Raw genomic sequence first — 15,779 nt, forward strand, 5'->3', positions numbered from 1 at the left:
CACATTTGTCAGATTTTGCATTCCTATATCGAGATTTAAGCTGAAAAATAGTTTTTCGTGCATGTCGTGCAATCTGGGGGAAAACACCTCGTATTTTTGACATATATACGTGTTTGAAAACAATGTAAAAGTCGTAATAAATTAGAAAAAATAAATTAAAACATGTTTCAACCCTTCCTTGGCTCAAATTTGAGATTAAAATTGATTCAATAGTTCATGTTATGTTGCTCGCTTTCGTTCATAAAAAATAAGGTTTTTTTTAAATTTTGTATAGACCAAAGGATAGCACACTGTGCCTCACAACTGTCACATGTTGGGTTTGTTGATGTTTACTATCGAACCGCGTGCGCTTTTTGGTGGATCACAAACAAGCACGTTTACCGGCCAAAATCAGCGTGTGTTACAATTACACTATTTATAAGCGAATATTCCACAAATTTCAGCATCAAACTATACAATCATGCACGACTCGACCGAAAGACCCAACACGCATCGTGGTAAAAAATGGAATCGCAGCAAATTTGTGCAGAAAATGAAACGACACGGCCAACGTGGATCCCAACTGCAGCTGGATGAGTTCAAATACTTGTCCGCAATACTGGACAACATTACCGGCGACAAGGAAACCGAGGACCGGCAGCTAATGGCAAGCAATGTGATGGGTCAACTCAAAGGGAAGGAAATCCGAACCGCAATGAATCTGGTCGGTAGCCGGGTGTTGGAAAATCTGATCGTGTACACCGACGAGGAAACGTTTGCCCCGCTGATGGATCTGTTTGCGGAAAACTTTCGTGTGTTTTGCGGCGATAAGTTTGCGTCCCACGTGCTGCAGCGTGTGCTGAGCACGGCGTTACTGCGAGCTGTGGCACCGTTACAAAAGAAGCATCCGGCGAACGAGCAAGAGGAAATTTCGAAAAAAAAACAGAAGTTTGGTGGTGAAGGTTGGAACGAAAAGTGCATCTGGCCGGGCGTGGAGTACTGTTTGCAGGAAGAGTACAGTGAGGAGCATCGGGAGAGATGTTGCAAGTTTGTCGAGCGAATGGCGAGATTTCTGATGAACAATCTGGAGGAGTTTGTTGCGAACGGTAGCGCGTGCCACGCGATCAGACAGATCATCCTGCATTTGGCCGGTATTACGGAGAAGAAACCGATCGAAGGAAACGAAACAAAACATCTGACCGTACCGGAAGCGTGGCAAAAGTTGTTGCACGAGTTCAGCGAGCGATTACTGTCTTGGCCTCAGTTTTCCGACTTCGCAAGTACGGAAGCGTCGTCGGTGTTGCTGCAGGACTTGCTGCGAGCCGTCGCAGTAACGAACGATGCAGTTCAACTCAAGCAACTCCTTACCAAAATCTACAAGGAAGTGTTTCTTGCTAGTGCAAAGGAAAAGAAATTTGATCCGGAATCGGAAACGCAACCAAATTTGCCGTCGGTTTTCACAAATCCCACCATCGTACGCTTGCTGGAGATGTGCATCGCTGTAGCTCCGGTTGAGTTTTTGAAGAATAAACTCTATGTCAAGCTGTTCCGGGGTCACGTGCAACAGCTGGCCTTATCCAAGGCAGGACTCTTTGCGGTACAGAAACTGATCGACCATACCACTGACAAGGACCTAATGGATTTGATCTTTTCGGAGCTTGAGGACAGCCTGGAACAATTGCTGTCCGTGGGACACACGGGGGTACTGCTCGTATTGGCCCGAGCATGTGGACGACTCAACTGCCAACAAGGCAAGTTTGTAAAACTCCTACTCGATGCACTGCACTGCGGTGAATCTGCAACGGAGAAATTAATTATGGCCGTCCTTGGTCTACATCCGGCCGATGGTCCGGTACGCGATCCACCCAACATCCTGATGCACGGTTCACTCATCCTGCAGGCCATCCTTTTCTACACCAAACCGATTAAATTCGTTACCGCACTGCTCGGCATGCCGAACGATCGGTTGGCAGAGATATTCATGGATCAGCGCGGTTCGTTCATCGCAAACGCATTTGTCGAGTCAAAGTTTGTGGGGGAAAAATCGCGCGAAAAGATGGTCCGTCATCTGGAGGGTCAATACTCACGGCTGGCACTACACATTAATGGGTCGCGCGTGGTCGAGATCATGTTCGAAGCTGGCAATCCGGCCCAGCGGGAAAGCATTGTGCGTGAGCTGGCGGAGGAATGTTTGCCACAGCTAAACAACAGGGTTTGGGGGGCGAAGATTAACAAGCGATTGTTGGTGGAAACGTACAAGCAAAATCCGGCTCAGTGGAGAGTGTTGATCAAGCGGGATGTGAAGGTTACGCAGCTGTTCACCAAACTGGTGGGTGGGAAGAAAAGAAAGTTAGAAAGTTCAAATTAATTATTGTCACTAGCACGAGAATATTATTGTTACAAGAATTTTGTAATAAATAAATTTAATCATTACACGATACAGACTTTGGAAGACATTTTAAGTCGATCCATGAATCTACTCCGTATCCGACATATAAAAACCAGATTCAACTGCGGAAAAATCCGGAGTTTACTCCGGTGTAATCCGGAGCTTACTCTGGAGTAATCTGAAGTTCATTCCATAATAGACTCCGGAGTAATATGCAATATAAACTCTGGATTCAATTCCGGATTGCTCCGAAATGTACTACTGATTTTACTTCTGATTCAAAACCGAAATAGAATTCTCTGTCGAATCCGGAATAATTCCTGTGTCACTCACTTAAAAAAAAACACTTCATCTGACTAAACGCCACTCAAGCTTCATCCCTTTTCCTATCTTAGCCTAGTCTAGTTAAATTGAAACTAGATTAAAATCCCAGGTCCCATGGTTTGAAGACTTGCGCGTTTATCGCCTCTGCCACTTTAACTTTTAATGAGCGTATGTTACCCATATTAAGCCTTCCGTCCGCTACAATCAACAGGTGAGCGTTATTGTACATACTCAAAATAGAACAGGAACTGCAGTTCACTAAACTCTTTCCAGTGCATGAGGTTAAGGTTAGTGTTCTATGTTTACATATTCGTCATAAAATTCCCATAGTAACCAAAAACATGCGTGTCTAGACACCCTGTCGAGCGCATTGTAGCAATCCTTGACAACCCCTCGACATACCGAAAGAAGCTACCAGTTGTCGGGGTAAAGACGCGGGAACCCTTCTCGTTGTTTAATTTTCATCAACAACGCAACGGTTGTTGGTTCGAAGCGGACTAGCACCTTTCCGTGTTTTACCGGCCATTTGCCGTGAGGAAGCTAACCAAGCAGGACGTACCTGTAGAAGGCGATTTTTGATAGCAATTTTTTCAAACTGTGAAGAGTGAAGATACAAAGAACAACATACAAGATGAGTAAACGATTGGCCAAACTTCATAAACCGTGCGATAAGCTTGACAAGTATGACAACGAACCGTACATGCAGAATCCGTTGCTTAAGCTGTTTCTATCAGAGGTGAAAGAGCGACGCCATTATAGCTTCATTCGTCGAAAAGCGGCTCAGGTAAGTTGTTTAAGTAGCACCCTCAAAATCTCCTTGGCAACAACTTCCGTTTACTTTCACCCCGTGTGGTTGGCGCATTGTTTTTGATGTAGGAAAAAATAAAGATCTGCCGAAGTACGACGGTTGACTTCGAGGATGTGATTCCGAGGCCTCAGTCCTTCTACGAGGAGCAGCTGCGCGAACATGCTCGCCGAGCTCCAGTTCCAAAGATGTTGAACCGAACTGAGGAGAAAATTCTTTCGTACGTTCCCAAGCGCTTGCGAGCCCAATATCCTACTGTGCTAGCGGCCTATATGACAGACGTGCACGCCGAGTTTGACAAGGTGATGAAAGCGTACAGCTGCCAGAAGGTCCTCAAACCCGGTCCAAACGATTATGTGCCGGAGCGGGAAAAGTTTGAATTCAAACGGGTCGGTCGGACGGAAAACTTTCGCAACTATCTTCGCAGCAAGGCGTATATCCAGAAGAACCTATTGCTACCGAACCCATTCATAAGGTGCATTGTCCACTACGCGTATACGGATTTACCGGAATATTTGAATGATTATGCACGCTATCGTACCGGAGAGGAAATAACACTCAACGAGTTGCGCGATTTGATCAAAAAGGATCTGCAAGCCGTTGGAGGTTTGATCGCTGGCCAATGGTATCCGAAGATTGTGGCTATCTTGAAGAAGCATTATGAGCGACGTACCCTTCCAAAGTCTATGTGGCCGAAGGTACTGAACTGTGCCGGTGGACTGATCAATAGACAGTTGAATGACGCCAAATTGCGGACCATTCAACATCTGCGCGAAACGCTTCTCAACGTGCGTCAAATACCGCAAATGAAAATTTTAGCGATCTGTGACGATGGAATCGACCTATTCCCGAGCCTGAACGATATCTACAGTGTGTACCAGAATGCGATTGATGATGTGATGGCGGTCGCTAACCGACTCGACTGTCTCGAATCTTTGGTCGATCCGAACGGTTTCGAACCTAGAAATCCACCGTATCTACGGGTCGGAATTGCAGAACTATGTATCCAAGAGGCACATGAACAGATACAACAGGCATTACTGACGGCTTTCCATCCGCTGGCCGAATATCTGTCTGCGTTTCAGAGCGAATTTGCTGGACTTCTGTGTCCATCCACCCAGGACGAGATAGATGAGTTTTTGTCCGAGCCGAGATCTTTCGACGAGTACATTGAGAAAATTGTGGTTTTTCAACAGTACAAGGAGAAGATACGCGCGATGGTACAGAAGGAATACTTCCCGATGGCAATCGTAAATCAGTCGGATGCGATCGGTAGCTTGCGTAAGATCGTCGAGCGATACATCGATCGTATTGCGAACCACATTGCAATAGAGCATCGACGCGAAATTCAACGCATCTGCAAGGAGTTTGAGGAGATCAAGGAAAAGGCGTTGGAGATCCCCACGTCTACCGAGCAGCTGATGGCGAATGGGGAATACATGACGCGCGTCAAGACGGAAATCATTGATGAGTTGCGAGATAAAATTCAAATCACAATTCGGGTAAAACATGCGTGGATGACGTAAAGGAGGAGAACAGGTAAAACGATGTATGGGTTTTCTTCTAGGTCAACGCTTATCTGGTGGAGTTGGTGGAACTTCCGGCAGACCAGATGGAGCTGCAGGTGGAAAGTGTCAACTGGTACTTCCGCATACAGTCTGTGTTTGAGATTAACTCAACCAACTTCGAACAGTACAAATTTTCCTTCGAAGAAAAGCTGCAGGAGGTCACAAAACAGCTGAACGAAAAGATGGAAGAAATGATCCCTCACATCGCCATCATTAACGATATGACGGAGACAGAGAAGTTTCGGGACTATATTGTCGTGCTGCACGGATACATTGATCAGATATTTGTGTTCGAGGACTACGTGAAGTGGATCAACAAGGAGGAGGTGCTGTTTAAATTCCCAAAGTCGCAGTACGCAGTGCTGGAAGCGATCAAATCATTTGTCGTTCCTTTTTACAAGCTAATCCGGTAAGTTTTACGCTGAAAAATTAGTGAGTCCTGAGAACTCTGAGAGATATCTTTGATTGTCACTACTATCCTGTAGCCTTTGTATGCGTTGGTTGCGATATTACAATGTATGGATGGATGGCCCATTCGAGTATCTGGAACCACACTTTGTCGAATCGAAAACAGATGAATTTTTGAAAGAGTTTCAAAAAACTCAAAAGTACTATCGAAATCGTATCAAGGCGGACATGTTGGAGAACACACTGTGCAAATTTAAGGTTTGTTTGGAAGGATTTTCTATTGTATGGGCAGCTTATACGATTCTCCATTCCAGGGACAAACGGAAGATCCGGATCCGGAGAAGCATCCCTGTCCGCTAAAACTGTGCGCCAGGATGTCTCAATCCATCAAAGACTTCCATCTGGGAGTGTACGTGGTAAAGATTATGTGCAACCCGGCACTTAAAGATCGTCACTGGGACGAGATGTCCGAGATAGCAGGGTTCGATCTAACACCCGATGCCGGGACGACCTTACGCAAAATCATCGATTATAAGCTGGACAAGGATCTGGACAAGTTTGAGATCATTAGCATCGGAGCGAACAAAGAGCTAGCGTTGCAACAAAGTTTGCAGGCAATGATCGCCGAATGGGAAGATATCATGTTCAAGCTGAACCCTTTTAAGGATACAGGCATTAACATTTTAACAGGATTGGATGAAATCCAGGCCGTTCTGGATGATCATATCATGAAAACGCTGGCTATGCGAGGCTCTGCGTTCGTTAAACCTTGTGAAAAAGAGGTGAAGGAATGGTATCAAACGCTCACTCGGGTTAATCGCACTATAGAGCAGTGGGGCAAGGTACAGGGTAGCTGGTTGTATCTGTTGCCGATCTTCTCATCGAAGGACATCGTGGCACAAATGCCAAACGAGGGTCGAATGTTTCAACAGGTCGACAAAACGTACCGTATGTACATGAAAACGGTGGAAGGGAATCGTTCCGTGATAGGTGTGGCCGCCGCCAAAGGTGTGCAGGAAGCGATGGAACAATCGAACGAGCTGCTCGAAGAAATTACCAATGGCGTGAACGAATATCTCGAAAAGAAGCGACTGTTTTTCCCGCGATTCTTCTTCCTGTCCAATGACGAAATGCTGGAGATTCTGTCGGAAACGAAGGATCCGCTGCGGGTGCAGCCACACCTAAGCAAGTGTTTCGAAGGTATCAATCGGCTGGAGTTTGACGACCGACTGGACATTCGGTCAATGTACAGCATCGAGAAGGAGCAGGTGCAGTTTGTCGAGCCAGTGTCGACGCTGGAAGCAAGGGGCAGCGTAGAGAAATGGCTTTCCTGGGTGGAAGCGTCTATGCTGGAGGCGATACGATCCAAAATGGAGGCATCGTATCGAGCGTACCCGGAGAAAACGCGCTGCAAGTGGGCACTGGATTGGCCCGGCATGGTGGTCCTGTGCGTGTCCCAGATCTACTGGGCCGCCAACATTCACCAGTGCTTCCGGAAGCGCAACAACACGCTGATACTGGACCTGTTCGATCGCCTGCAGGTGGAGCTGATGGACGTGGTGGCACTGATGCGCTCGAAGGATCTTTCCAATCTCGAGCGCATCACCGTTAAGGCACTGATCGTGATCGATGTGCACGCGAAGGACGTCGTGCAGGAGCTGATCAGAAATCGCGTCAGTTCGGAGAATGATTTTCAATGGTTGGCCCAGCTGCGCTACTACTGGGAAGAGGGCGAGGTGGCGGGCGTCACGGTGAAGATCATCAACGCGGCGGTACGGTTCGCCTGCGAGTATCTGGGCAATTCTGACCGGCTTGTTATCACTCCGCTGACCGATCGCTGCTATCGCACGCTCATGGGCGCCTACCAGCTTCATCTGAACGGTGCACCCGAAGGTCCGGCCGGTACCGGCAAAACGGAAACGACCAAAGATCTCGCCAAAGCACTTGCCGTCCAGTGCAAGGTGTTCAACTGCTCCGATGGGCTCGACTACAAGGCGATGGGTAAGTTTTTCAAGGGCCTTGCTTCATCCGGCGCCTGGGCCTGCTTCGATGAGTTTAACCGGATCGAGCTGGAGGTACTCTCCGTGGTGGCCCAACAGATCCTCTGCATCGTGCAAGCCGTCCGGGGAGGGGTACAACGATTCAACTTCGAGGGTACGGAGCTTACACTTAATCCGGCTTGCTACGTGTGCATCACGATGAATCCAGGCTATGCTGGACGATCTGAGCTGCCGGACAACTTGAAAGTACTCTTCCGCACCGTTGCCATGATGGTACCGGACTATGCGATGATCGGCGAAATTTCGCTCTACTCATTTGGGTTCATCAATGCACGAACACTGGCAGTGAAAATTGTCACCACGTATCGGTTGTGTTCGGAGCAACTTTCGTCCCAAAATCATTACGACTATGGTATGCGTGCGGTAAAAACGGTGCTGCAAGCGTGTGGAAATCTCAAGAAAGCATTTCCGGACGATGATGAGGAAATCATTTTGCTACGCTCCTTGCTGGACGTTAATCTGCCCAAGTTTCTCGCGAAAGACATCCCACTGTTTGAGGGCATTATATCGGACCTGTTCCCCGGGGTCGAGCTGCCTCGTGCAGACTACGCTGCTCTCGAGCGAACCTTCCGCGAAGTGTGCAGTGAGCTGAACCTCCAGCCGAGAGATATCTTCCTCACGAAAGTGATCCAAACCTACGAAATGATGATCGTACGTCACGGTTTCATGATGGTTGGAAAACCATTTTCGGGGAAATCGATGACCCTCCGCGTTCTGGCGGCGTGCTTGTCCAAGCTGAAGACTGCCCGCACCGGTAATCCATACTTCCAGCGCGTCCAGCTTGAAGTGGTCAATCCAAAATCGATAACGATGGGCCAGCTGTATGGTGCGTTCGATCCGATTTCGTACGAATGGACGGATGGCATTGCGTCGACAATATTCCGCGGACATGCGATGGATACTAGCCCCGATCGGAAATGGCTCGTATTCGACGGACCCGTAGATGCTGTTTGGATCGAAAACATGAACACCGTGCTGGATGACAACAAAAAGCTTTGCCTAACGTCGGGCGAAGTCATTACGATGTCTAGCGATATGTCGATGATCTTTGAGGTGATGGACCTGGAGCAGGCATCGCCCGCCACCGTGTCTCGGTGTGGAATGATTTTTATGGAACCATCCGTTATTGGCTGGGAATCGTTCGTGGAGTCGTGGATCGAACGATGCAACAATAGCTGGACGCATGACTGGCACGACTTGCTGATGGAATTGTTTCGTTGGCTTATACCCGATTGTCTGGAGTTTATTCGCTGCCATGGGCATCAGTATCTGCATCCGGGTGATATCAATCTGCTGATGGCCACGATGCACATTTTCGAGATGATTATCGATGAAGCGTGCCACGAAAGTCCGGACGAGTATGGGAAGTACTTGTTTACCTGGTTCCAGGCAGCCATGATGTATGCTGTTGTGTGGGGATTAGGAGGAGTGCTGGATATGGAGTCGAAAGTCAAGTTTGATGAGTTTTATCGAGAAGTAAGATGCAAAGAGTAAAGCCTTTCTTTAGTTGTGTAATAAAAATTGCTTGCTCTTCTTCTAGATTTGGAAAGGCACCGACGAGCAACATCCTGTTCCGGAAGCGGTTGGAAAGATCGATGTTTCAATGCCGGGTGAAGGTATGATAATTGATTATGTGTATCATTTCAAGCAGAAGGGATCCTGGCGATACTACCCAGATATGGTGCGGCAGATGAAGAACGAGGTTGGCTTTACATTGCTCGTACCAACGCTCGATTCCGTCCGTTACATGCACATTCTAGACATCCACGTAAAGGTATGCCTCGTAAATGATTTGAGAGATTTGTTTTTACAATTTCTTACTAAATATTCGTACCTTCTGCAGAACAAGAGACCTTTACTATTGGTTGGTCCTACCGGTACTGGTAAAACCTACTACATTCAAAACTATATGATGAGCAAAATGGACCAGGAAAAGTGTCTGCCAACGTTCATTACCTTCACAACACAGATCACTGCGAACCAAACGCAGGATTTAATCATTTCAAAGTTGGTCAAGAAAAAGCGCGGTATCTATGGACCACCGAACGGTAAAACGTGCGTCCTCTTCATCGACGATATGAATATGCCGGTAAAGGAAGTGTACGGAGCGCAGCCACCGATCGAGCTGATGAGACAGTACTTCGATCAAGTCCACTGGTACGATCTGAAGGATACGTCCAAGGTATATCTGAAGAACATCTTGGTGATGGCCGCTTGTGGTTTGGTCGGTGGCAGCCGGCAGGATGTGTACGAGCGTTTCCTCTGTCACTTTAACATCTTTGCCATCAGCAATTTCAATGATGAAACGATGTTCAAGATCTTCTCCGCCATTCTGCTGGACGGTTACAAGAAGGGAAATCACGGCTCGGACGTAATCAACATGGTAAACATGATCGTCAATGCAACGCTCGATACGTACCAGTTCGCGTGTGCGAAACTGCTACCAACTCCGGCTAAATCACACTACATTTTCAACCTGCGGGATGTCCTGCGTGTTATCAGTGGGTGTGCGATGCTTAAGCGAGAATCTGTAGAGAGCAAAAAAATATTCCCCAAACTCTGGCTGCACGAATCGATGCGCATATTCTACGATCGGCTGGTGAGCGATGCCGATCGAGTGTTTGTGTTCGACAAGCTGCTGCAAAACATGAAGACTTTCTTCAAGGAGAAACCCGAAGCACTGCTGCCGGAACTGTTCGACGAGCGGACGGGACAGGTACTGACGAATAATTTGAACAATCTCATGTTTGGCAGTTACTTTGATGCCGATGCAGAAATGGAAGATCGTAAATATGAAGAAACGCAGCACGTGGAACAGTTCCGCGATCTTGCCGGGAAAGCACTGATTGAGTTTAACAGTTCGCAAAAATCGAAAATGGACATCGTGCTGTTCCAGTACGCTCTGCAGCATCTGAACAAGGTGTGCCGGGTAATTTCGATGCCAGGCGGAAGTTCGCTGCTGATCGGTATGGGCGGATCCGGTCGTCAATCGTTGACCAAACTAGCGGCACAGATATGCGGCCAGTCTCTGTTTCAGCCAGAGATTACAAAATTCTATGGTGTTAATGAATGGCGCGAGGATTTAAAGAAGGTGCTGAAAGAAGCGGGAGGTCTTGGTCATGATACGGTATTTCTGCTAACGGAGGCACAACTTCAGGAGGAAGCGTTCCTACAGGATATTGACTGCCTGCTGAACTTGGGCGAAGTTCCAAACATATTCGCGATCGACGAGAAACAGGAAATCCTCGAGATGGTGCGTTTGGCAGCACAGGGCGGTAACAGAAACCTAGACATCTCTCCACTGGAAGTGTTTCAATTTTTTGTGAATCGTTGCAAACAGAAGCTCCACATTGTGATCTGCTTCAGTCCCATCGGTGGAGCACTTCGGACGCGGATTCGAATGTATCCTTCCTTGGTGAACTGTTGCACGATCGATTGGTTCGATGCCTGGCCGGAAGATGCGTTGGAAAAGGTGGCCGATAAGTACATGAAGGAGCTGAACGTAACGTCAGAGGTGAAAAAGTCGATCGTTGTGCTCTGTAAACATTTCCATGTCATTGCACGAGACGTGTCGGCATTATTTACAACAGAGACAGGCCGCATAACGTACATCACTTCCGCATCGTACCTGGAGTTAATTAAATCGTTCCGCAATCTCACTCAAAAGCATCAGACGGACATTATGAACAACAAGCTGCGCTATCTCGGTGGTTTAGATCGGCTCAGTGCGGCCGCCGATGCCGTGTCAAAGATGCAAACTGAATTGAACGCACTGCAACCGACACTGATCGTGATGGCGGAAAATTCGCGCAAAATGACGGAAGAGATCGAAAAGGAATCACTCGAAGCAACTGCCGCTACTGAGCAGGTTAAAAAGGATGAGGTTGTAGCGAACGTACAGGCGGCCGAAGCACAGGTGTTGAAGGCGGACTGTGAGAAAGATCTGGCCGGTGCTATACCGATCCTGGAGGAAGCGATTCAGGCACTGAATACACTCAAGCCGACTGACATTACGCTGGTGAAATCAATGAAAAACCCTCCGGAGGTGGTTAAGCTCGTAATGGCGGCCGTGTGCGTGATGAAAGGCATCACGCCGGACAAAGTGGCCGATCCGGCAACGGGCAAAAAGATGCTCGATTACTGGGGACCGAGCAAGCGACTGCTCGGTGATCTAGCTTTCCTACAAACGTTGAAGGACTTCGACAAGGACAACATTAATCCGGATACTATGCGAAAGATTCGTAAGGATTTTATTCCGCACAAAGACTTTCAGCCTCACATCGTAGCTAAAGCGTCCAGTGCGGCAGAGGGATTGTGCAAGTGGATCATCGCAATGGATCTGTACGATGCAGTGGCCAAGATCGTGGCTCCAAAAAAGGAAAAACTAAAGCAAGCCGAGAAAGAGTACGCAGAAACGATGGCTATTCTTAACGAAAAGCGGTTGCTCGCGGCAAATCTAGAGCGGCGCGTGGCAGAACTAAACGATAACCTGGAGATCGCGAACAGGAAAAAGCAGGAGGTAGAGGACGAGGTGCAACTGTGTAAGGATAAGCTACAGCGAGCGGAAACGCTGATCGGTGGCCTGGGAGGCGAAAAGACACGCTGGATTGCATCGGCTGAGAATCTGCAACGGTTGTACGACAGTCTAGCGGGCGACATACTGGTGTCAAGTGGGGTGATCGCCTATCTGGCCCCGCTGACGGCGTCGTACAGGAATCGATGCATCGGCGAATGGCATGAGCTGTGTGTCGCCAACAGCATTCCCTGCTCGCCCGAGTACAGCCTGATGGAAATTCTCGGCTCGAAGATCAAGATTCAAAACTGGAACATTGCCGGACTACCGACGGATGCGTTTTCGACGGAGAATGCCATCATCATGGATTGTTCCTCGCGGTACAGTTTGTTTATCGATCCACAACTGCAGGCTAACAAGTGGATTCGCAACATGGAGCGTAACAATCATCTGGTGGTGGTAAAATTTTCCCAATCAGACTACATGAAGAAGATTGAGAGCTGCATCGAGCAGGGCTATCCGGTGCTGGTGGAAAATGTGTTCGAGGAGTTGGAGGCACCACTGGATCCCATTCTCAGCAGAAACACCTATGTTCAGGGAGGCGTAGAATACATATCACTCGGTGAAAATGTAATTGCGCTCTCCCCAAAATTCCGCCTTTATCTCACATCGAGCCTGCGAAATCCGCACTATCTGCCAGAGGTGTACAACAAGGTGACGGTGATCAATTTCGCCCTCACTATTCAGGGTCTGGAGGATCAGCTGCTAGGCATCGTAGTAGCAAAGGAACGTCCCGATTTGCAAGAACTGCGTCAGAGCTTGATTCTACAGGGTGCCAAAAATGTGGCCATGCTGAAGGATGTGGAAGATAAGATCCTGAAAACACTATCCGAGTGTAAAGGAGACATACTGGAGGATGAAAGTGCCATCAAGATTCTAGACGATTCGAAGCGCATTTCCAGTGATATCGTTAAGAAGCAGGAAGATTCACGTGAAATTGAGCAAAAAATTGAAGCATTCCGACAGAGTTATCGCCCAGTAGCGGTACATTCGTCAACGCTTTACTACTGCATCACAGAGCTTCCTAACGTGGATCCAATGTATCAGTTTTCACTGGCATGGTTCGTCAATTTGTACGTGTATTCGATAGAAAATGCGAACCGCACCAAAGAACTGTACCGACGATTGAAGTATCTGATGGATGCAGTAACACTGAACCTCTACAATAACGTCTGCCGGTCACTGTTCGAGAAAGATAAGCTCCTGTTTTCCTTCATCCTCACGACGAAGATTATGATCTCGTGCAATCAAATCGATCAGAACGAGTTTAGGTACCTACTGAGTGGGGGTGAAAAAGCGGACATTAAGCTAGCAAACCCGGATGAAAGTTGGATAACCGCGAAACTATGGGAAGACGTTTGCCGGCTGGAGCAGTTGCCCGATTTTGCTGGCTTTGTGGCAAGTTTTGCAGCCAATCAGACACAATGGCGAGCGTACTACGATGCAGAAGAACCGCAGCTAATCAAACTACCCGCCCCGTGGGACGAAAAGACTAATCGGTTCGAGAAGCTGATCGTATTGAAAACGGTACGGCCAGATAAGTTTGTACTGGCCATCACGGAGTTTGTGGCATCGGAAATGGGACCACCGTACGTTGCACCGCCACCGTTTGATATTTCCCGTTCGTTCGAAGATTCCAACTGCCTGACGCCACTGATCTTCATTCTCTCACCGGGAGCGGATCCGATGAACGCATTATTGCTGTACGCGGAAAAGATGGGGTTCGACGAGACATTCCAATCGATTTCGCTCGGACAAGGGCAGGGCCCGATCGCACAGCGCATTATCGAGCGTGCACAGGATGAAGGAAGCTGGGTTTGTTTGCAGAACTGTCATCTGGCAGCGTCCTGGATGCCTACGCTGGAGTACTTGTGGGAAAATATGGATCACTACAACACAACCACCTCTTTCAGGCTGTGGCTCACGAGCTATCCATCCGAGCAGTTTCCTGCAAGCATTCTACAGAACGGTATTAAGATGACGAACGAACCACCGACGGGATTGCAACAGAATCTGCTCCGTTCGTATCACTCCGAACCGATGAATGATGATACATTCTACACCGGCTGTCCAGGGAAGGATCGTGCCTTTTCGAAGCTACTGTTTGGTGTGTGTTTCTTCCACGCCGTGGTACAGGAGCGGCGAAAGTTTGGCCCACTAGGGTGGAACATTTCCTACGGATTCAACGAGTCGGACTTTCAGATATCCGTTCTACAATTGCAGCTGTTCATTAACCAGTATGAAGAGATCCCATACGAAGCAATCACATACCTGACCGGAGAGTGCAACTATGGAGGACGTGTAACGGATGCATGGGATCGGCGCGCCATCGTTACCATCCTTGAGGATTACGTCAACGACAAGGTGGTGAGTGATCCCAACTATCGCCTATCAGCGTTGGGTGATTGCTACGGAATTCCGTTACGTAACGAACATCGCGAATATTTGTCCCACATTGCAAACAACATTCCAAACTTCCCGAGTCCGCTTGTGTACGGATTGCATCCGAATGCGGGTATTACGCGAGATCTGACCGCATCTCGAATCTTGATCGATTCCATGATCCTCACGCAAGGCGGAACCTCCGGCGGAAGTGATACGGAGGTAGAGAAGCAAGTACTGGCAACGGTTGATGAGATTTACGCCCTACTACCGGATGATTTCAATATCGAGGCAGCAAAACGACGCTACCCCGTCGATTACAACGAGTCAATGAACACGGTCCTCGTGCAGGAGATGGAACGGTTTAACGCGCTACTGCGCGAGATTCGATCTAGCTGCGTTAATTTAAAGAAAGGTATAGCTGGCTTGATAGCACTCACGCCCCAGCTTGAGGCTGTATTTATGGCCCTCCAACATCGCCGTATACCGGCATCCTGGATGAAGAAATCTTACCCCAGCCTGAAGCCCGTCGGTGCGTATGTGGTAGATTTCCGCGAGCGGCTCAACTTCCTGCAACGTTGGTACACCGACGGTAAGCCGAACGTGTTCTGGCTGTCGGGATTCTATTTTACACAGGCCTTTTTGACTGCTGCTATGCAAAATTATGCACGTCGGCATCGCATTCCGATCGATATGTTGACGTACGATTTTAACGTGCTGAGGGTGCAAAGTACAGACACGAGCCCCGACGACGGAGTGTACGTTAATGGATTGTTCCTGGAGGGAGCGCGTTGGGATGTTGCCAAGAGCTGTCTGGATGAACAGCTGCCCAAGATGTTGGTCGACACAATGCCCATTATTCATATGTTTGTACGTATGCGCACTCTTTTGCACGAGCTCAAATTTTTCATACGTATTTATGCATCATTTTTCAGCCTATTAAAATAGTGGAGTTGCAGGAAGGATCCCGCTACAGATGTCCCGTATACAAGACGGCCGAACGAAAGGGCACACTCTCGACTACTGGCCACTCAACCAACTACGTACTGCCCGTGCTGCTCGGTACAACGCTTCCCGCTAATCTTTGGGTCAAACGGAGTGTGGCATTGCTCTGCCAAACGTCGGATTAGTACAATTTTTAGTTCGCTATAAATTATTACAGTGGATTTAGATTTTCAGTAACAACTTAGTACAAGTGAGTGAGTAATTGGAGCTTTTTGGACAAGTGTCGCTCTACCAATTAGCGAAAGCGTTGGGTGAAAGTTTTTGGATGTACATATTTAAGATCATT

At 48.0% G+C, this 15,779-nt stretch overlaps 3 protein-coding genes across 3 annotated transcripts in view; all 3 read left to right on the forward strand.

Annotated features, from left to right (window-relative positions):
* LOC126568615 (uncharacterized) overlaps positions 1-15,779 on the forward strand; it is a 383,782-nt gene that overhangs the window by 5,816 nt on the left and 362,187 nt on the right. The window lies entirely within an intron of this gene.
* LOC126567507 (nucleolar protein 9) lies at positions 458-2,347 on the forward strand. Its single transcript, XM_050223726.1, has one exon. The coding sequence runs from the start codon at positions 461-463 to the stop codon at positions 2,345-2,347; it is 1,887 nt and encodes a 628-aa protein (XP_050079683.1). The 5' UTR covers positions 458-460.
* LOC126567508 (dynein axonemal heavy chain 12) lies at positions 3,324-15,618 on the forward strand. Its single transcript, XM_050223727.1, has 8 exons — positions 3,324-3,476; positions 3,569-4,999; positions 5,065-5,474; positions 5,551-5,731; positions 5,788-9,009; positions 9,074-9,307; positions 9,377-15,358; positions 15,424-15,618. Exons 1-8 carry the CDS (start codon positions 3,324-3,326, stop codon positions 15,616-15,618), a joined length of 11,808 nt encoding a protein of 3,935 aa, XP_050079684.1.

Source organism: Anopheles maculipalpis, chromosome 2RL (assembly GCF_943734695.1).
Source record: "Anopheles maculipalpis chromosome 2RL, idAnoMacuDA_375_x, whole genome shotgun sequence".
Lineage (NCBI taxonomy): Eukaryota > Metazoa > Arthropoda > Insecta > Diptera > Culicidae > Anopheles > Anopheles maculipalpis.

What these genes read in the sequence shown, in the direction of transcription:
- LOC126567508 (XM_050223727.1), top strand. Translation starts at nt 3,324, where the DNA reads ATGAGTAAACGATTGGCCAAACTTCATAAACCGTGCGATAAGCTTGAC. An exon ending in CCTTTTTACAAGCTAATCCG is followed by an intron (nt 5,475 to 5,550) that starts GTAAGTTTTACG and finishes ACTATCCTGTAG; the next exon opens with CCTTTGTATGCGTTGGTTGC. An exon ending in TTGATGAGTTTTATCGAGAA is followed by an intron (nt 9,010 to 9,073) that starts GTAAGATGCAAA and finishes CTCTTCTTCTAG; the next exon opens with ATTTGGAAAGGCACCGACGA.
- LOC126567507 (XM_050223726.1), top strand. Translation starts at nt 461, where the DNA reads ATGCACGACTCGACCGAAAGACCCAACACGCATCGTGGTAAAAAATGG.